Raw genomic sequence first — 23,191 nt, 5'->3', positions numbered from 1 at the left:
TCTCTGTTTCTCTCTTTCACACCAAGGCCAGAGTGCAGTGGTGCAATCATAGCTCACTGCAACTTCAAACCCCTAGGCTCAAGTGATCCTCCCGCCTTGGCCTCCCAGGTAGCTAGGACCATAGGCCTGCACCACCATGACAGGTTAAGTTTTTATTTTTTGTTGAATGGGGTCTCACTATGTTGCCCTGGCTGAAACTTTTCTAAATCTAACAAAAGTAACCTGTTTGGTTTAGGTGGTCCTGTTGTACTTGTGAACATCGAAGCTCTTCATTCGTTTCTTTCAAAGTATCACGCTGCTCAATTAGTCTCTGAAAAGAATTGTTGATATCAGCAAAGTATTTAATTCTGCCTACAATGTATTTTATGCTTACAATAATTTATCTTAACTAGTTTAATAGTTGTTGCTTAATTTTAAGTGACAATGTTTTAGTTTTAAGAGGCTCATTTCTTAGGTTGCATAAATAATGTGTCTTTATACATGGTTTTGACTTCCCCATCAGATGGCTTATCTTTGAACAAAATGAATGCAATTATGTAACAGAGGACAGATATGCAACTGGAGTAATAAAAAAGCATGGACTTTGGAGGCATAAAGATCATGGTTTGAATACCAATTTCACCACTTCCTAGCTATATTGTCTTAGGCAACTTATATAACTCTTTGGCTTTAATATATATAACTTCAAAATAGGAATACCGATACATAAACCTTGCGAAGGTGTTCTGAATAACAAAGGTGGTATTAGTCAAGGATCTAGAATATAGGTTGGCGTGTAAGAGATGCCGGAGACCAGTTACTTCTTTTTACCACTGTTGTGAAACTCAACTGGAAGAAATGGTAAGTAGTATCCTGGAGGTACCCATTGGTGGAAAAACACCATTTCCCAAGGACAGCAAGCTGGTACTTCATATCATTGACTATTTTATTTTAGAGCCTACACCAATGACAAACTTCTAGGTTACGGACAGAAGGCTCATGTTTAAATCATTTTCCCAGAATGTGAAAAATACCACTGAATATAAAGTCATGTATTAAATGCTGTTATGTTCCAAGTCAATAAACAAAGCCCTAATTAGTCCATTACATGTTTCAAATCAATTTAGCAGTAAATTGGTAACTGATTCAAGGGGTCCATAGGTGCCTTAAGGATCTCTGAACCCTATAGGTTGGAAATCTAGCAGGAGCAGGCACGAAGACCTCTGTAAATCTGTTCCTCCATTAATGTAATGCACACACTAGCACATTTGTCATTATCAACTATTTCAGAATTCTGGGAATAAACCAAAGGCCTATAACAGGTGAGCATTTATTAAAGCAAACCTGCTAAACCTTGGTTAGAATAGCAAGCTTTTTGCTCTTTTAACTTTTCTACTATTCCCGTCTTCCCAGCTCCGCAGTAACCTTGAAAACAAGCAGCCTTTCAATCACCGTAGCTGTGAAAACCAGCAGCTGTAGCAGCCACCAGAATGGGTAGAGACTGGATGGATATGGGGCTCCCTTAAAAAGCCCCATTCACAGAGAATTGTCACTGTTTAACCTGTCTTGCAGCGCCGTAAACCCCATTTATAGGGACTCTTCATGATTTGACCTGAGTCACTGCTTGCTCTGCACGAAGTATTTCCAAGACATTAGGCAAACAGAATCATCAGCAACTGTTTGCCACCAGAGGTACTGAAGGCTATGATAATGGCTGTAGTACACAAGAGCCTGACCAAAAATTTGCAAGAAAGATTTGAGAAACAAGATGCCCACAGGAATCTTTAAAAAGCTCTGACATGTTCCCAGAGATCTCGAAGGTCAGCCAAGTACAGGGCTGTGCACATGCCCAGAAAAGACATGAGAGGGCCCCCATTGTCTCAGCACTGTATAAACATGAGGCACTGAGCAAACAGGAAGGCAAAGGCAGAGTTTCAAACTGCCTAAGCAATGAAGGTGTTATCCAACACACATAATGTCACAGCCTTTACCAAAGGCTCAAGGCAATCTATGATCATCTCTGACCAATCATGAACTAACCACAGTGGTAACTAAGCAGAGACATCAGTGGCTACACAATACAAAGAATGCAGGTTTTACAGAATTAGTCCCAAAAAAGTCACTTAAAAAAACAAACAGCAACAACAATAAACCCTAAGACTGGAAAAAATCTAATTTCCAGATTTGAAATTTTATATTATTTTAAATGTCAGATTTTCAACAAAAACACAAAATACACAAAGAAACAATAGCCTATACACAGGGTAAAAAAAAAAAAAAAAAAAGTTAACAAACAGCCAGTGAGGGTGCTGAGGACAATAAATCACATAAAAAATTCACTATTGGGGCTGGTTGTGGTGGCTCATGTCTGGAATCCCAGTACTTTAAGAGGCCAAGGTGAAAGGATTGTTTGAGGCCAGGAGTTCAAGACCAACCTGGCCAACATAGTGAGTCCCCATGTCTAAAAAAATTAAAATTAAAATTAAAAAAAGCAAAGCAAAACAAACAAACAATTCACTATGGGAGACTGAGGTGGGCAGATCCCCAGGAGTTTGGCCAGCCTGGGCAACATGGCAAACCCTGTCTCTACCAAAAAAAAAAAATATATATATATACACACACACACGCACACACACACACACACACTCAAATTAGCTGGGTATGGTGGAGTGTGCTTGCAGTCCCAACTACCAGGGAGACTGAGGCAAGAGGATTGCTTGATGCTCAAACGGTTAAGGCTTCAATGAGCCATGATTGCACCACTGCACTCCAGCTTGGATGACAGAGCAAGTCCATGTCTCAAACAACAACAACAAAAAACACTAGATAGGCTCAGTGCAGACTTCAGCAGAAGAGTTTCAGAGAACTATAGGACACCATCAAGTGTGCCAATATACACATAACAGGAAACCCAGAAGAAGAGAAAAATTGCTAAAAACTTGCCAAATTTTATGAAAATTTATAAAATTTCCTTATTCTTTAAAAATGGCACATGCATGCAAATGTTTGCTGCAGCACTATTCATAAAAGCAAAATCATGGAATCAGTCTAAATGTCTATTAATAACAGATTGGATAAAGAAAATGTGGTACATATACACCATGGAATACTATGCAGACATAAAAAAGAACAAGATCATGTCTTTTGCAAGAACATAGATGGAGGTGGAGGCTATTATCCTTAGCAAACTAACACAGGAACAGAAAACCAAATACCACATGTTCTCACAAGTGGAAGCTAAATGATGAGAACTCATGAACACAAAGAAGGGAACAATAGACACTGGGGTTTACTTGAGAGCGGAGGGTTGGTGGAGAAAGAGGAGCAGAAAAGATAACTATTGGGTATTAGGCTTAATACCTGGTTGAGGCAACAATCTTTACAACAAATCCCCATGACATGAGTTTACCTATATAACAAATCTTCATATGTATCCCTGAACCTAAAATAAAGTGTTCTTTTTTGTTTTTGCTTAAAAAAAAAAAAGGTTTGCTCTAGTTGTTTGAACATACTTAGAATAGCTCTCTCTATATTAGTCTAGTATATTCACCCATTAGGACACCTCACTGGCTGTTTCTGTTGACTGCTTCTTTTGTTGTTGTTTTACCATGTATAGGCTACCCTGTTTCTTTGTATATCTTGCATTTTTGTTGAAAACCTGACATTTAAATAATATAATATTTCAAATCTGGAAATCAAATTTTTTCCAACCTTGGATCATCAATCTATAGTTCTAAATATTCAACAAATTCAAAGTACAATAAACTAAAAGGGATCCACACACCTGGATATATCAAAGTCAAACTGCTGAAAGCCAAGGGCAAAGCAAAAATCTTGAAAGCAGCAAGAGAAAAAGGATTCATCACATAAAAGGAGCCTTAATAAGATTAACAGCAGATTTCTCATCAAATAATGGAGGCCATAATACAGTAGGATGACATAAAATGCTAAAAGAAAAACACTGTCAAACAAGAATTTTACATCTAGCAATACATCTTTTGAATATGAAAGATGAACTGAAATTTTTCCAAGAGTAAACAAAACAAAACAGAGAATGTGTCATTAGCAGACTTTCTCTGTAGAAAAATACTAAAAGGAATCCTTCAGGTCGAAATAAAAGGACATTAGTGAGTAATTTGAATTTAGCCAAAGAAACACCAACAGAGGTAACTATATACACAAATATATTTTAATGGCTGGGCACAGTGGTTTATGCCTGTAATCCGAGCACTTTGGGAGGCCAAGGCAGGCAGATCACAAGGTCAGGAGTTTAAGACCAGCCTGACCAACATGGTGAAACCCCGTCTCTATTAAAAATACAAAAATTAGTTGGGCGTGGTGGCGTGCACCTGTAATCCCAGCTACTGAGGAGGCTGAGGCAGGAGAATCGCTTGAACCCAGGAGGCAGAGGTTGTAGTGAGTCAAGATCGTGCCACTGCTCTCCAGCCTGGGCAACAGAGGGAGACTTCATCTAAAAAAAAATATATATATATATACACACACACACACATATATATACACACATATATATATATACACACACATAAAATTAATGTATTTTTAACTCTTTTAGTCTACAATTTGATTTAAAAGACAATAGTATAAAGCATTAATTAAAAACAGTATTAATGAGTTTATAATGTATAAAGATGTAAATTTGTATGACAGTAATAGCACAAAGCAGAGGGGAAAAAAAGTTTTTATTTTGGAGTAGTTTTCAATATACTATTGAAATTAGGTTTACCATTTACTCTAAATGGATTGTTTCAAGGTAAGATGCTAATTGTAATCCCCCATAACAACCATCAGAAAATAGCTTTTAAAAACTTGTAAAAGAAACTAAGGAACTAAACTGGTATATTGAAAACAACACAAAGCAGTAGTAGAAAAATGGAGGAGAAAAAAAGACATATAGAAAACAAATAAAATGGCAGACCTAAATGCTATGTTTATCCGTAATTACATTAAATGTAGATTACAAACTCCAATCGAAAAGCAAATACTGGCAAAATTGATTAAAAATGATCTAAGTAAATGCTAAGTGAAAGAAATAGACCTTAGTATCAAAGACACAAATATAGTTTGAAAATAAAAGGGTGAAAAAAATGATGCAAACAGTAACCAAAAGAAAGATACAGGACTATATTAATATTAAACAAAACAGACTTTAAGACAAATATGGTAACCAGAAAAAAGAGAGACACTAGAAAAATCAATCTATCAGGAAGATATAACAATTACAAACATAAAGGAACCTAACAGACCTAAAATACACAAGGTAAAAACTGACGGAATTAAAGGGAAAAAGAGATGATGTAACAGCAATTGGAAATATCTGTATCCTACTTTCAATAATAGATAGAACTATACACAAAGATTCAAGGTAGAATACTTGAACAATACTATAAACCAACTAGACCTAACTGACATATAAATACTTTACCCAACAGTAAAATACACATTTTTTTTTTAAATCCACATGGAACACTCTGCAGAACAGACCATATGCTAGGCCATAAAATAGGGCTCAATAAATTTAAAAGGACTGAATGCACACAAAGTATGTTCTCTGACCACAATGGAATTAAATAAATCAATGACACAAGGAGATTTAGGATATTCACAAATATATGTGAAAATTGAGCAAGATACTCATAAGTAATCAATGTGTCAAAGAAGAAATCATAAGGGAAAATAAATTCAAAAGAATTAAACAAAAATGCAATATGCCAAAACACGTAACATAGCAAAATAAACCCTGAGGCAAATTTACAGCTGTATCTATATTTAAAAAATCAGGCCGGGCGCGGTGGCTCAAGCCTGTAATCCCAGCACTTTGGGAGGCCGAGACGGGCAGATCACGAGGTCAGGAGATCGAGACCATCCTGGCTAACACGGTGAAACCCCATCTCTACTAAAAAAAAAAAAAAATACAGAAAACTAGCCGGGCGAGGTGGCGGGCGCCTGTAGTCCCAGCTACTCGGGAGGCTGAGGCAGGAGAATGGCGTGAACCCGGGAGGCAGAGCTTGCAGTGAGCTGAGATCCGGCCACTGCACTCCAGCCTGGGCGACAGAGCGAGACTCCGTCTCAAAAAAAAAAAAAAAAAAAAATCAAGAAAAATTCCAAATCAATAACTTAACTTTCTATCTTAACTAGAAAAAAAATGCTCATATACAAAGGAATTTGTGTTCCTTTACCAATGAATTATTAAAGATTAGAGTAAAAATAAATAAAATAGAGAATAGAAAACAAATTGTAAAACCACAAGTTAGTTCTTTGAAAAGATGAACAAAATTGAAAAATCTTTAGCTAAACTAACTAAGAAAAAAAAAAAGAGAAATCCAAATTACAGAAATCACAAATAAAGGGGAGGATATCACTACTTAGCAAAATTCCCTGGTTTCTCACAGAAATGAAGAAGAAACAACAGTAGACAACTGTATGCCAATAAATTAGATAAATTAAATTGACAAATCTCTAGACAGACACAAATTAGTAACACTAGCTCAAGAAGTCATAGAATAGCTGAATAGACTTAGAGCAACTAAAAAGATTGAATCAGTAATTTGTTAACTTCCTACAAATAAAGCTCAGGTCCAGAAAACTGAACTCCCCAAAAGATTTAAAGAAGAATTAATACCAATTTTCATGAACTTTCCCAAAACATAAAAACGTGGGAAAATGTCTCAACTCACTCTATGTGGCCAGTGATACCAAAACCAGGTGATAACCTCACAAGTACATTACAAACCAATATCCCTTATAATACCAATGGAAAAATCTTCAATGAAGTATTTGCAAACTGAATCTGGCAACATACTTTTTAAAGTATATATTATGAACAAGTTGAATTTATCTCAGTAATGCAAGATCTGTTTATTATGAAAAAATCAATGTAATACATCATATTAATATAATAAAGTACAAATACTATATATCATCTCACTGATCCAGAAAAAGCATCTGACACAATCCAATACTCTTTTATAACAGAAGGCAACAAACTACAAATAGAAGGAAACTTCTTCAACCTTACAGAGGGCATCCAAAAACAAAAATGAAAACAACTCACAGCTAATATCATACATAATGGTGAAAAATCCAATGCTCTTCCCCTAAGATCAGAACCTAAAGAATGATATCTGTTCTTTCCACTTTTATTTAACATTGTACTGACAATTCTAGCCAGTACAATTTAGCAAGAAAAATAAACAGTATCAGGATTGCAAATGAAGAAGTAAAACCAATTCTATTTGCAGACATCCTAATCTTATATATAGAAAATCCTGAGAAACTTACCTAAAAACTATAACTAGTAAACAAATTCAACAAGTCTGGAAGATTCATGATCAATGCACAAAACTCCATTAAATTTCTATATATTAGCAGTTAACAAACCCAAAAATGATCTTGATAAAAGAATTTTATTTAAAATAACAACAAAAACAATGAAACACTTAGGAATACATGTTTAAAAGGTGCCAGTCTTGCACACTGAAAACTATAAAACATTGTTGAAGGACACTTAAGATCTAAATAAATGAAATGATATCCCACATTCATGGATCAGAAAATTAATACTGTTAAGTGGCAACATTTCTAAATTAATCTACAGGTCAAGAAGTTCTTACAAAAATCTCAGCTGCCTTTTTTTTTTTTCTTTGCCAGAGTTGACAAACTGATTTTAAGATTCACATGAAAATGTTTGGGAGTCAGAAAACAAAAACAGCCTTGAAGAAGAATAAAGTTTGAAAACTCACCCTTTCCAATTTCAAAACTTAACTACAAAACTACAGTAATCAATAATCAATATATGAGTGTGGTAGTAGCATAAGATTAGACATAAAGACCAATAATAAACCATTAAAAGACCACAAATAAACCCTTACATTTATGATCACGTGATTTTTTTAAACCTTTTAAATTATTAATAGAGGTTATTTTCTAAGCAGTTTTAGGTTTTTGGAAAAATTAAATACAGAGTTCCTTTATATTCCTCTTACCTTCTTCTCACTCTGGTCTCCCCTATTATTACTATCTTGCATTTGTGTGGTAATATGTTAGAATTGATGAGCCAATGTTGATACATGTTATTAACTAAAGTCCATCATTTATACTGTGGTTTACTCTTTTTGTTATACACCCTATGAATTTTCATTAATGTATAATGACATGTATACACTATTAAAGTATGATGGCCAAGTGATTTTTAACAAGAATACCAAAGCAATTCGATGTAGTAAGAATAGTTTTATCAACTGGTGGTACTGGGACAACTGGATATCAACACACAAAAGAATAAATCCAGATGCCTACCTCACACCATATACAAAATGGATCGCAGATTAAATATAGGAGCTAAAACCATAAAACTGTTTAAATGAAAAACACAGGATAAATCCTTGTATCTTAGGTTACACAATGTTTTTTTTTTAGAAACATCACCCAAAAAGGACAAGCAACAAAAGGAAAAACAAGTAACTCTGATCTCATCAAAATGTAATACTTGGTGCTGCAAACTATATCATCAAGAAAGTGGGATGACAACACATAGAATAGAAAAAATAATTGCGAATCATATACCTGGCAAGGAACTTGTATCTAGAATATACAAAAACTATTCCAATTCAATAATTAAAAAGCATATAACCTAAGTAAAACATGGGGAAAGGATTTGAAGAGGCATTTTTCCAAAGAAGATATACAAATGGCTAATAAGTACAAAAAAGATGCTCAACATTAGTCAGTAGAGAAATGCAAATCAAAAACACAATGATATGCCATTTTATATCCACTAGGATAGCTAAAATCAAAAAGATAATAAGTGTTGATAAAGATGTGAAGTTAAGCATGGTTACCATATGATCCATCAATATCATTTCTGCCTATACACTCAAGAAAAAGGAAAATATATCTAAATAAAAATTTGCACATAAACATTCATAGCAGCATTATTCATAACAGCCAAAAATCAAAAACAACCCAAATGTTCATAAACGCGTGAATGGATAAACAAAATGCCGTATATCCATACAATGGGGCATTATTTGGCAATAAAAAGGATAAAGCACTAATACATGCTACAACACAGATGAACCTTGCAAGAGTCAGTCACAAAAATCACCAAGTGTATGATTACATATTCTAGAAGGACTAGGAAAATCTGTAGACAACAAGTAGATTAACAGTTGCTAAGAGTAGGGCTGAGAGGATTAGAGTGCAGGGTAAATGGTGACCGACATGAGGTTTCTTTTTAGAGTGATGGCAGTGTTCTAAAGTATGATTATGATGATGGTAATACAACTCTGTAAATATACTAAAAACCACTGACTTGTATACCTTAGGTGACATTTATGGTATGTCAATTAAATCTTAATAAAGCCAACACAAAATTATTATCTATGGTCTTTGATCCTAAGCAACTGACAGACTAGAATCAGAAAATATTCATTGAGACTTATGACCTTGGCTCTATCATTTCATCTACCATTGTGAAGAAAACTTTAAAAATTGAATGAAAATGTAAGTCATTTTTACAAGACACTTCTATGTCAAAAAATTCAATTTGGAGGAAGACACAACTGGTAGACATCACCACCATTATAGAAACAGCAAGGGCATTACAAAACTAAAAGAACAATGAAATATTCCTTATCAATTATATCTTTGTTTACCTCTTTTTCCTTAAGTAAAGCTTCGTGTTTTTCTTCAAGTCGTTTCATTTCAAACGCTAGTGTGTCTGCCCTTTTGGATTCAGAGGAAAGTTTAACATGAAGATCTTGAACCTAATGTCAGAAACAAAAGGAAAAAAAGTCCTTAAAAGTATATAAGTGCATAAATCTCAATAGTCTTTCAGAATTAAGTAAATGAAAAACTGATTAGGAATAAAATATCTATACTAAAATTGCAGTCTAATTCTAAATACTTGTGGAAAATAACATATAGACAAGAATTAACATAAAATTAAAAATAATCAAATAGTTTAGCCAAAAAAATTAAAAGTCAGCCTTCTAATGTTACTTAGTAAACAGCAAAACGAATATTTCAGGTTACAGCTCCATTCTCTAAGGCATTAACCCTGCTTACCAGAAATGCTAATAAACAATAAAATCTCAAAAGAAAAAATAATTTCAGAAGGTAGTTAAAAGGTAAAAGACCCAGATAACTCAAACTCAATTATCAATCCTTGAATTAACATTAAAGAAAGAAATTCATCAGAGTAAGTTCATAGTTTATTACATGGAATGCTTCTCAATTTCTTTACCATTCTTAAGAAATCAAAATGAGTAACAAACTCTTACAATTTTATCAATTAAAAATTAAGATGTTTCTTACCTGCCTTTTGTATGTTTCTAATTGTGTACGTGCTGCATTTGCTTTTTTTAATTCTTCTTCTAAACTGACTGTATTATGCATATACATCATGTTGGTTTCCTGTAAAGTTTTCACCTGCTTGCGAAGGTCATTCAGATCTTGTAGCTTCTGACGATATATCTCAACTGTTGACTCCAGTTTATTTGCTTTATCAGAGGTAGCCCTATAATAATAAAGACTAAGCATTACTGTATATAAACTAGTATATACTCATAATTTTACTTTGGCTGTAAAATGAATCTTCCAAACTATCACAAAAAAGAAAAAAGAAAAGCAAATGAGAGTGAGTGAGAAGAGGACACTGTAAACATTGTGAGAACTTTGGAAACAGACTCCAGCCTAAATCCATTTAAAGTCCAACCTCTTTGGTATAAAGCCATCAAAATAAAAATGCTTCACATCTGACACACTAAATTATCAAACTATTTCATATATTAGCATAATGAATAAAAATAATAATTTTGTACATAAAATTGAACAACTCAGCTGCTCTGCAGCTTACAGGCCAACCTTCCTTTGTGTGCAACATTCAGCATAGTTTCCTTCTAAGTATTTGACTTACTGTATTTAGGAAGTTGACTAAATTTATAAACTTGTCAGGCAAAGCACTTCCCTTTGGAGCTGTGCTTACCTGACTTAAATATATAAATAAACAAACAAATAAACCAAATCACTTCACTATCACAAGCAGGTCCAAATTAATGGTTACACAAATTTTGTTTCAAATGAGTATTAGGAACTACAAAAAATAATTAAGAAAAATTAACAAAAAAATATACAGATCACGTGGACAGACTGTTCACTAACATTTCATAAGAAAAAAGTAAATATAAACTTCATATTGCCAAATGACAATCCTCTCTAAAAGAAAGTTAGGATTCTTGCCTATATTTGATCTATAGTTTATCAAATGTCAAAATATGGATTGAGAATACATTTCCTTACACAAAAATTTCACAAAATGTGATAGGTACAAGCAAGTCAAGTTAAACATATCTATAAGTACTCCGTTTATAAAATTTTAATTAATGGTTTCATTTTGGATTTATGGGTTCTAATGTGAAAATGTCTTCAGAAGAATTGAGTATTATCCATGAACTGCAAGCCCAAACAGCAAACATAAAAGAAGTTAAAACTATCAGCCTGGATTAAAAACTGATCAATACTTGACATACAGGAATAATCCTATGAATCCCTGATTAAAATATGAAATACTTGAATTGACTAAATAGCTCAGAAATGGCATAATTATATTTTTTAAGACATGCCATACCTAAGAACATCTATTTCATCTTTCAGGGCTCTTGTTTCTTCTGCAAGACTAGTCAGTTCATCATTCCTATGCTGGAATTCGATTAGCTGCTTTTCAAGTTCTTCACAGTGAACACGGTAATCATCTTTTGCAGCTTCAAGCCTTGAACAAATAAAAAAGTAAGCATTTATAACTTCTATGATTTGTTATAATTACATAATTACATTATAACTTGCATGAATATATATGCAAATGCATACATAACACTCAATACAATAAAATATTTGATGATGAATAAAACATGTATCAATACATACCAAAAGACTGAAATATCATGGAACATATTCTCTAATAATAAAGGTTAATTAAATTAGAAATCAATCGCAATAAGTCTAGAAAAGCTTTAAATCTTTGTAAATTAAACAACACATTCCTAAATAACCCACAAGTCAAGAAAAAAAATCACAATGGAATTTAGAAAATGTTTCAAACTAAACAATAACAAAAAGACAAGCAATCAAATTTGGGGGACAACACTAAATCAGTGTCTCTCAGTTTTAAAGGTTTATGTTAGAAAGAAAGAAAGGCTTAAAATCAATGATCTAAGTTTCAACTTTAAGAGGCTAGAGAAAGAAGAGAAACATAAATTCAAAGAAAGTATAAAGAAAGAAATCTAAAATCAATAATACAGAAAGCCAATAAAGGATGTTTGAAATATTAAGAAAAACTGATGAACCTCTAGCAAGAGTGATCAAGAAAAACGAAAGAAAACCCAAGCAATATCAGGAATGTAAAAGAGTATGTATCATCACATCTGCCACAGTCATTATAAGGATAAAAAGATAATATTATGAACAACTTCATGTCGATAAATTCAGTAACTTAAATAAACATATACACTGAATTTTAAGGATAAGAAGAGAATATTATGAACAACTTCATGTCAATAAGTTCAACAACTTCAATAAACATATATACTAAAAAATACAACTCACCAAACTGACACAAGATGAAATAGGAAATCTGAAAAGCCCCATGACCATTAAAGAAATTAAATTTGTCAGTAAAAATCCACTCACAAAGAAAACCATAGGTCCAAATTGTGTTACTGATAAACTGTATAAAAATTTCAGAAAGAAATAACGTTTTTACATAAACTCTTTCAGAAAATAAAAGAGAATATGCCTCAGTTATTCTATAAGATGAAGAAGTCTGATAACAAATCCTGAACGAGACACTACAAGAGACAAAAGTCAGATCAATATCTATTATAAAGACAGTTATAAAAATTATTTTAAATTATTAACTGAATCTAGTCATACATAGAATAAAATATGAACAAAGTGGTTTATCTCCAGAATGTAGGTTTTTAACATTCAAAAATCAATCAATATATTAAAAGAATGAAAAAGAAAAACTACATCATCTTTTCAAGATGCAGAAAAATCATCAGACAAAAATCAACACCCAATCATGATTGAAAAAACAAAAACAAAAAACAAAAACCTTTTAGCAAGGTGGAAACAAGGGAAATTTCCTCAATCTGACAAAAAGCACATTGAAAAACTCTACAGTTAACACCATAGTTGATGGATCCTAATTGCACATGATCCCTCTAAGACCAGGAAAAAAGCAATGATGGCTGCTCTTGCAATAAGGCAAGGAAAATAAATACAAGACAGAAATAATGAAAGGAAGACGTGAAGTTCTATTAATAGATTAGATGACTATCGATTCCATAGTCTGTATTCTTCTAAAATTCATGTTAAAACCTAATCCCCACTGTGGTGGTATTAAGAGGTGGGGCTTTTGGGGAAGTGATTAAGTTATGAGGGCTCTGTCCCCTTTAATGGGATTAGTGCTCTTATGAAAGAGGTTAAAGGAATCTAAGGATTCAGCAAGAAGAAACTATCTTGGATCCCTCAAACAGACACTGAATCTGCTGGTGCCTTGATTTTGGAGTTCCCAGTCTTCAGAACTGTGAGTGGTAGATTTCCACTGTTGGCAAATTACCCTGTCTAAGGTATTTTGTTAAAGCAGCAGGAATGGACTTTTTTTTAAATCTAAACAAATTACCAGCTCAATAAGTGAATTTAAAAACTCTGCAAGATATAAAAGTTTCAATATATATAAGATACAAGTTTCAGGATGTAAGATCAAAGTTTCAATACATAATTATACATCTATCTACAGATTAGCAGCAAATTTTCACAATAATTCTGAAATTGCATTTACAATAGCATCAAAAACATAAAATACTTGGGTATAAAATTATACCCAAGCAGCACTGCTGAGTGAAATTAAATACTTAAATAAATGAGACCACATTCGTAGATAGGAATTTTCTATAAGATATCAATTATACAACCCAAATCCTAATCCTGAAAAGGTTTTTAATAGAAACTGACTAGCTGATTCTCAATTTTATGGGAAAATGCTAAAGACTTAGAATAGCCAAAACAAATTTTGAAAAGAAAGAACGAAATTGGAATACTTACACTACCAGATCTCAAAAGTCATACTCTAACCACAGTAATTAACATAGTGTCATATAGGCATAAATTTACTAACAGAAATGAAATGAGAGTCCAGAAAAAGATCCCAATTTTAATGGTTATATCATTTTTTCACAATAATGTGAAAATAACGTGGCTTATAAGAGAATGTCCTCATTCTTAAACGGCCCAGATAAAAATATGCAAATTATATGACTATATACAGAGACTGCTAAAGCAAATGGAGAAAACTGGAAAATAAATGTTGAACCTGAGTAAAAGGTGTAAAGAAGTTCCTTGTAGTATTCTTATAACTTGTTTTGTGAGTTTGAAGTTATATCCAAATTAAGTAACAAAAAAATGTATAGTACAATTAAAGTGCCTGTTCTCAAGGTCTTCTAGTTCAAGTCTCAGTGGTAAACACACAAAAGATAATCAATGTTTATTAAAGGTAAGAATACATGACTTTGTTAAAGAATATACAAGTTAAAATGAAAAGCATCTACTTGGCTTACGATTTACATTTTTTCCATTTATTACAGGGTTACCTATCCTATTTGGGAAACTTCCAATTCTCCCCAGGTTTCAGCAATCACTCCCTTGAACTCCTATTGGCTTTCCTGTGGCCTTGATTTGGTCCTTAACATGTATTTAAATGGTTTTGTTTTTATGTGTATCTCCCACTTCGTAAGTGAATCTTAGCCCTGTGAGAGCAGGAACCACTTATACCATTTGGTATTTTCAGGAGCTTAATCAGTATCCTAAAGATGCTTAACAAAGCTTAGTAATTAGTTGTTAATACTGTGACTTTTTGCTACTAATATAATAGACAGAACTCCATAAAATGATTTCCATTAAAAATGCTACCTGAAGTTTTCTTCCTGTAATTGTTCTAGTTGTAACTGTGCATGAAAATACTTTTTTGCAACCACTGTGTTTGGATCATCAAAAGAGCCATCCAACTGGTCAAGTTTTTCATTCATCATCTCATTTTCAGAAACCAGAGAATTCTTTTCATCTTGAAGTGTAGTCACCTAAGAAACAAACACACACACATAAGCACCAGTAGAAAAAACAAACAAATACAAACTCTTATTAGAGTCTAGAGTTCAGATTTTAGATCTAAGCCATTAAATAGCTTGGTCTGTCATACTAGATGAGTTCTAAGGATCCTTCTGAATGTAGAATTCAGAGTCTAGGACGTTTAAGTCAAACAAAAGAAATCAAATCAATACACATATGGAGAAAATAGAGTAACTATATCTTTAAAATGCTATGCCTGCCTTTCTTTGGGGAAGAAAATGTTTTCAGGTCTCTAAAATTGGATGTACAAATGAAACTTCAAAAAATTAATTTGTCTCCCCTTTTAGGTATAAACTAATTTATAGAATGACGTCACCTACTAAGCCAAAATATACACACGTATGTTCAAAGTTATCATGATAGGTTTAGAGTATAAAATTGTCAGTCACACATCACATATTCAAGAAATAAGCATATTTGATTAATGAATCAATAACAAAAAGCTAAGCTGTTTCCATTTGCACATTTAAACTGTTTGCTTATGATTTAAAATGAATAAAAACATCTTAGTATAGAACCACATCAATATCAATACCTGGAGCAACTTTTTTAACTCATATATTTAAAACATGCGTGATTTTCTCTCCTGGTTCTACTTCTTTTCCATTTGAAAACATCTTTAAAAATGCATAGCTAAAAAAAATAAAAAAAATAAAAAAAATAAAAAAAAATGCATAGCTAAGGCTGTGTCTTTTCATAAGGCCAGAAGTTTTACATATGATTAAGAATTAGTTTGAAAAACCATTGATTAACCTTTTCTGATTTCCAGTGTATTACTGAACAAGTTTGCTATCCATATTTTCAAAACATGCAATTCAATCCAGTTATGTAAATATGACTACACGACACAAAGAATAGGAAATTAACATCAAATGATTGCCCTGAACATAGTATATAGGCAAGTTACTGCCTTCTAAATGAGAAATACAAAGTCTGGGAAACTGTTCCTGGGCAGACAATATAAAGAAATAACTTTCTGTTCCTAAATTCAATGCATGCACCCATGCCTATTATGTAAACTGTTTAATGACTACTATTACCTGCTATGCATAATAATTCAAAGTGGTTCAGATACAAAAAAGAATAAAGAGTTTCTGCCCTTAAGACCCTTACAGTAGAAATATAAACAATTATGTAAAAGATGTTGAAGGTGCTTTGATAGAAGCACACTATAGGGTAAGGGTAGGGCACAAAGAAGAAAATATCTCATTCTAGCTTGAGTGTAGGGGCTGTCAAAAAATGACTGACAGAGGAAAAACAACACCCTCAGTCATCAAAACTGGGTAGGACTCTTCTGAAACAGAATAACACCAAGGGCAAATTTTAGTTTTGAACACCTGGTGAATAACCAATCTTGCTCCTATCCGTATGCTTCAATGTAGCTCCAGAGGCATTTCGGGCACAGACATGAGTAAGGAGGGTGCCAGACAGGCACATTCGTTGTTCCCACCCTAGAACCATGACTCAGCGCTGGTCAGGCATCTCCTTCAGCAAGCTCTCATGGTGATAAGTTCAATCTGCACCTGCCTCTGTCTCTCTCTGTTTGGGATTTCTGCACTTTTCACCTAAAACCAGATCATATACCCTTCATTATTTGTTACAAACACGCAAATCTTTAAATGTGGAATTTTGTGTTCTTTATTGAATAAGAATTTCTCAGAAGACTGTACTTAGATCCTACGAGAGAATGGTAATATCTGAATGGCTCAATCTTCCTATGAAGTATTTTACAGGGTGAATATGATCCTATTTAAAATGAACACATTTCAGGTACTTTGCATGTGTTTGAAGGTGTATGTTACAATGTGCAGTTAGGAAAGGTGCGAAGGAGAACAGATTAAATTTCCCCTACTTGAGACACTTCGTTCAAATACAGAGGACTGGTTTCTACAGATGAATTTAGAAGACCTGAATTCCAGTGCTCCCACTGCACTAAGTGACTAGTCACCCTAACCAAGTCTTTTCCTTTTCCTTATTTGCAAATGCTTGAGGGTTAGAAGCATTATCCAGCCCTGTCATTTTAGATATTTACTTCCTCTAGCAAGGATACTATACTACACCTTTGCTCCTTGCCCTTACACTTTTCAGAGAATCAACTACAAATTTAGCTCATTATTTAAACAAAAAAATGCCATTTACATACAGCATATTATGAAGGTACACTTAACCTTCTGTACACCTTTTTCTAGACTTATTGCATAATATGCACATTTGTATTTTGATGTAACAGTAACATCATATGCAAACAATATACATAGCACTTCCATGCCAGGCTCTAAGTGCTATATATATGAACTCATTTAACCCTCAGGACGACTCCGGGAGATATATGCTATCATTACTTCATTTCTCAAAAGAAAAAACTGAAGTACAGAATAATTAAGTAATGTGCCTGGAGCAAATAACCAGCTAGTAATATGACCAGGTACTGAATGTAGGTAGTCTGGTTTGACAATCTAACCTCTTAACCATTAACTATTCTTGCTCATGCCAAGTTCATTTTAACATACATGTGCATATAAGATGATAAACACACATGTTCATATATACATACATGTTAGCAAAAACTTGCCGTAAGTGACTACATACATATATATGAACATGTACTTGAATGTAGTGGTGGGGGAAGTGTCAGGCACCACTTAATACTTTTAATTAATTACCTCTGTTTAATATTCACATATACAATATGAAGTAGAAACTTTAATTTTCCCATTTTACAAAAATGAAAACGGAGTCCTTATCTAAATAGTTGAAATTCTACAATTAGTAGAGTGATTTTCTCAAAGAAAGTTAAGCCAGCAAATTTCAACTATCAGAGAAAAGTATTTATGAAATTCATGATTGAATATTCAAGCCTATAAGAATTCCTTTTAATGTTCCCTCCATGAAGTGAAACCTAATCTATAAAACATAGTGCCAACTAATTAATTACAATAAGAAACTTCTGTAAACTTAAAGAGGAAGTTTTTCTCACTCCAGGGTTTTTTCCCGTACCTGCATATCCAATTCTTCACATCTTTGCCTCAGTTCTTCCTTTTCTGCTAGTGCTTCCTGAAGTTCTTCCAAGGCTTTTTTAAGCTGAAATACAAAATGTCCTAAATCTTAGTAAATGGTGTTTTGACACAAATATAGAAAAACAGAAAAAATATACTCTTCTCACAACACACATATACACTGATATGGGAAATTATTTTTTATATTTACCTATTAACAAATGAGTCTTACAACAAAAAAAGAGAATTTTAGGCCAATGTCCCTGATGAACATTGATGTGAAAATCCTCAACAAAATACTGGCAAATCGAATCCAGCAGCACATCAAAAAGCTCATCCACCATGACCAAGTCGGCTTCATCCCTGGGGTGCAAGGCTGGTTCAACATACACAAATCAATAAACATAATCCATCACATAAACAGAACCAATGACAAAAACCACATGATTACCTCAATAGATGCAGAAAAGTCCTTTAACAAAATTCGACAGCCTTTCATGCTAAAAACTCTCAAAAAACTAGGTATCAGTGGAACGTATCTAAACATTAAGAGCTATTTATGACAAACCCACAGCCAATATCATACTGAATGAGCAAAACCTGGAAGCATTCCCTTTGAAAACTGGCACAAGACAAAGATACCCTCTCTCAACACTCCTATTCATCATAGTATTGGAAGTTCTGGCCAGGGCAATCACGCAAGAGAAAGCAATAAAGGGTATTCAAATAGGAAGAGAGGAAGTCAAATTGTCCCTGTTTGCATGACTGTATATTTAGAAAACCCCATCATACCAGCCCAAAATCTCCTTAAGCTGATAAGCAACTTCAGCAAAGTCTCAGGATACAAAATCAATGTGCAAAAATCACAAGCATTCCTATACACCAATAACAAACAGAGAGCCAAATCATGAGTGAACTCCAATTCACAATTGCTACTAAGAGAATAAAATACTAGGAATACAACTTACAAGGGATGTGAAGAACCTCTTCAAGGATAACTACAAACCACTGGTCAAGGAAATAAGAGAGGACACAAATAAACGGAAAAACATTCCATGCTCATGCATAGGAAGAATCAATACCATGGAAATGGCCTTACTGCCCAAAGTAATTTACAGATTCAATGCTATCCGCATCAAGCTACCACTGACTTTCTTCATGGAACTGGAAACAACTACTTTAAACTTCATATGGAATCAAAAAGAGCCCAAGTAGCCAAGACAATTGTGGGCAAGAAGAACAAAGCAGGAGGCATCACGTTACCTGACTTCAAATTTTACTACGAGGCTACAGTAACAAAAACAACATGGTACTGGTACCAAAACAGATATATAGAACAATGGAACAGAACAGAGCCCTCAGAAATAACACCACACATCTACCACCATCTGATCTTTGATAAACCTGACACACACAAGCAATAGGGAAAAGATTCCCTATTTAATAAATGGTGTTGGGAAAACTGGCTAGCCATATGCAGAAAACTGAAACTGGACCCCTTCCTTACATCTTATACAAAAATCAACTCAAGATGGATCAAAGACTTAAAGGTAAGACGTAGGACCATAAAAGTCCTAGAAGAAAACCTGGGCAATGCCATTCAGGACATAGGTATGGGCAAGAACTTCATGTCTAAAACCCAAAAGCAATGGCAACAAAAGCCAAAATTGACAAATAGGATGTAATTAAACTAACGAGCTTCTGCACAGCCAAAGAAACTATCATCAGAGTGAACAGGCAACCTACAGAATGGGAGAAAAATTTTGCAATCTATCCATCTGACAAAGGGCTAATATCCAGAATCTACAAAGAACTTAAACAAGTTTACAAGAAAAAAGCAAACAACTCCATCAAAAAATGTGCAAAGGATATGAACAGACACTTCTCAAAAGATGACATTTATGCAGCCAACAGACATATGAAAAAATGCTCATCATCACAGGTCACTAGAGAAATGCAAATCAAAACCACAATGAGATACCACCTCACACCAGTTAGAATGGCGATCATTAACAAGTCAGGAAATAACAGATGCTGGAGAGGTTATGGAAAAATAGGAACGCTTTTACACTTTTGTTGGGAGTGTAAATTAGTTCAGCAATTCTGGAAGACAGTGTGGCGATTCCTCAAGGACCTAGAACTAGAAATACCATTTGACCCAGCAATCCCATTACTGGGCATATACCCAAAGGATTATAAATCATTCTACGATAAAGATACATGCACATGTATGTTTATTGCAGCTCTATTCACAATAGCAAAGACTTGGAACCAACCCAAATGTCCATCAAAGATAAACTGGATTAAGAAAATGTGGCACATACACACCATGGAATACCACGCAGCCATAAAAAAGGATGAGTTCCTGTCCTTTGCAGGGATATGGATGAAGCTGGAAACCATCATTCTCAGCAAACTATCGCAAGATCAGAAAACCAAACACCACGTGTTCTCACTCATAAGTGAGAGTTCAACAATAAGAACACATGGGCACAAGGAGGGGAGCATCACACACCAGGGCCTGTTGGGGGTGGGGGTTAGGGAAGGGATAACATTAGGAGAAATACCTAATGTAAGTAACGGGTTGATGGGTGCAGCAAACCACTATGACATGTGTATACCTATGTAATAAAATCTCATGTTCTGCATGTGTAACCCAGAACTTGAAGTATAATAATAATAATAAATGAGTCTTAATTTGTTGTCTTTGTGTGAATTATATTTACATGACCTTATTAACATTGAAGGCTATGGTACCACAGAAGTAAATTTTATGTAAATCCCTGCAAATTGCTTTTACAAGTATTAGAGAAGGCATTGTTTAGTTTTATTACAGAAAAAAAGTTTAGAAAAAAATATGGCATGTTTACATTTAAATAAATTATTTCTTTAAACATTTTCTTTTGAAATACTTCTTGAGATGACTGGAGACACTCATAAAAGAAGACGTGTCTAAAAATATAACAGAAAAAGTACTCAATGCATTTGCCTTTCCTTTTACTCTTTATTCTATAACCCATATTGGGTTATAAATGGGAGAAGAGTGTCTTTTCCTCCTGTAAAACAGTCCTGAAGGAAAGGAGCCTTGAATACAGGACCTTTGAGCTGTTTCTTCAATATCAAGTGAGAGGAGAGCAACAGTGAAAAAAATTACATTACTAGATAAATTAAAACTTAGCAGAGTTTGTTTTTAATTGTCCTCTGTTTCACTGTATAACCATACAGCATGGTCCAAACTACATTACAAGTGTCAGAAAGAATGTTCAATGTCACTCAACTCTTTCAACATGATCACAAAAATGTCTGGAGACCAACACCACTTCCATTCAATTGGGATCTTGCAGAAGAACCAACTAAATTTCATTGAAGAAAATATTCTTGTATATGCTCTTTTTGTAAGCCTTATGAGAGTAATTGGCAAAGAAACCCTAACATTGCTTTCAACATTTTTCTTCCATACTAAAATACTCACCTGTTGCTCCAATTCTCCAACAGCATCATTCAGAGGAGAGCTCAATATTTCTTTACTCATCAACTTGGAAATTAAAATAATAAAATTAAGTATAACAATGTGATGTTTATGAAGTAAAATATATTTTCTTGAAAGGATAGTAAAATGATTTATATTTAGCTTTTCCTTGCCTTAATTTGAGGATTCTTAGAACACTATTCAGATAAAAACTTTATTGGAGGTTTAACTTAATAACACAAACTCAAGCATATTAGTGAGGACACCTAAGTAAACTGTGCTTTAAATACATAGATATATTCAAAATACTTGTGTATTGAAGAATTTCAATACAATTTCTAAAAGACATATTACTGATGATCAACACCGCATCACATTAATTAATTCTGAATCCTTCCTGGCTCCACTTACATAACTAGACTAGCTTTAATCCAGCTTACCTGGCTCTAAAACCTAAGTACCACCATATTTGCTCACAGATCTAACATTTTGAAAACGCATATGGTATATATAAACGAAAAATTCAGGAAAGATTGTCATAACTGGCAGAAAAAAAAGAGAAAAGAAAAACTCCTGTCAGGTCAGAGACTGTTTATCCTGCATTTCCTGCTTAGTTGAAGTTATTTAAAGGAAGGGTCCCCAATCCCCGGGCCACAGACTGGTACCAGTCCGTGGCCTGTTAAAACTGGGCTGCATAGGCCGGGTGCAGTGGCTCACGCATGTAATCCCAGCACTTTGGGAGGCCGGGGCGGGTGGATCACGAGGTCAGGAGATAGAGATCATCCTGGCTAACACGGTGAAACCCTGCCTCTACTAAAAATACAAAAAATTAGCCCAGCGTGATGATGGGCACCTGTAGTCCCAGCTATTTGGGAGGCTGAGGCAGGAGAATGGCATGAACCCCAGAGACGGAACTTGCAGTGAGCCGAGATCACGCGCCACCGTACTCCAGCCTGGACGACAGAGCAACAGAGTGAGATTCCATCTCAAAAAAAAACAAAAAACAAAAACAAAACAAAAAAAAAAACTGGGCTGCACAGGAGGTGATCGCAGGCAAGAGAGCATTATTACCTGGACTTGTCACTGTCAGATCAGCAGCAGCATTAGATTCTCATAGGAGCAAAAACTCCACTGTGAACACTTCTTATGTGAATCTAACGCCTGATTATCTGAGGTGGAATAGTTTCATCCAAAAACCTTCCCCCCGCCCGCCACCCCGGTTGTACGGAAAATTTGTCTTCCACAAAACTGGTCCCTGGTGCCAGAAAGGTTGAGGACCACTGATTTAAAAAGACTTGACAATATTAATTTATTAACCAGCTTTTAAAATGTAAAGGTACTAAAATTGGGCTTAAAGGCCTTTTAAAATATTTTGGCGGGTAGAAAAGGAAGACCGGCCGGGCGCGGTGGCTCAAGCCTGTAATCCCAGCACTTTGGGAGGCCGAGACGGGCGGATCACGAGGTCAGGAGATCGAGACCATCCTGGCTAACACGGTGAAACCCCGTCTCTACTAAAATATACAAAAAATTAGCCGGGCGAGAT

General features: G+C 34.3%; 1 protein-coding gene across 5 annotated transcripts in view; it reads right to left on the bottom strand.

Moving 5' to 3' along the window:
• The window catches only part of HOOK1 (hook microtubule tethering protein 1), a 76,119-nt gene that overhangs the window by 29,930 nt on the left and 22,998 nt on the right, over positions 1–23,191 (bottom strand). For all 5 annotated transcript variants that reach the window (XM_033225069.1, XM_033225070.1, XM_033225068.1 and 2 more), the window contains 7 exons: positions 21,652–21,714; positions 18,181–18,264; positions 14,968–15,134; positions 11,627–11,767; positions 10,315–10,516; positions 9,654–9,764; positions 223–310 (listed from right to left, as the gene is read on the bottom strand). In XM_033225069.1, coding sequence (XP_033080960.1) covers positions 223–310; positions 9,654–9,764; positions 10,315–10,516; positions 11,627–11,767; positions 14,968–15,134; positions 18,181–18,264; positions 21,652–21,714 — 856 coding nt within the window. The remainder of the gene's footprint in view (positions 1–222; positions 311–9,653; positions 9,765–10,314; positions 10,517–11,626; positions 11,768–14,967; positions 15,135–18,180; positions 18,265–21,651; positions 21,715–23,191) is intronic.

Source organism: Trachypithecus francoisi, unplaced genomic scaffold (genome assembly GCF_009764315.1).
Source record: "Trachypithecus francoisi isolate TF-2019V2 unplaced genomic scaffold, Tfra_2.0 Lachesis_group12, whole genome shotgun sequence".
In the NCBI taxonomy this organism is placed as follows: domain Eukaryota; kingdom Metazoa; phylum Chordata; class Mammalia; order Primates; family Cercopithecidae; genus Trachypithecus; species Trachypithecus francoisi.
This window is presented reverse-complemented; position numbering and strand designations above follow the sequence as displayed.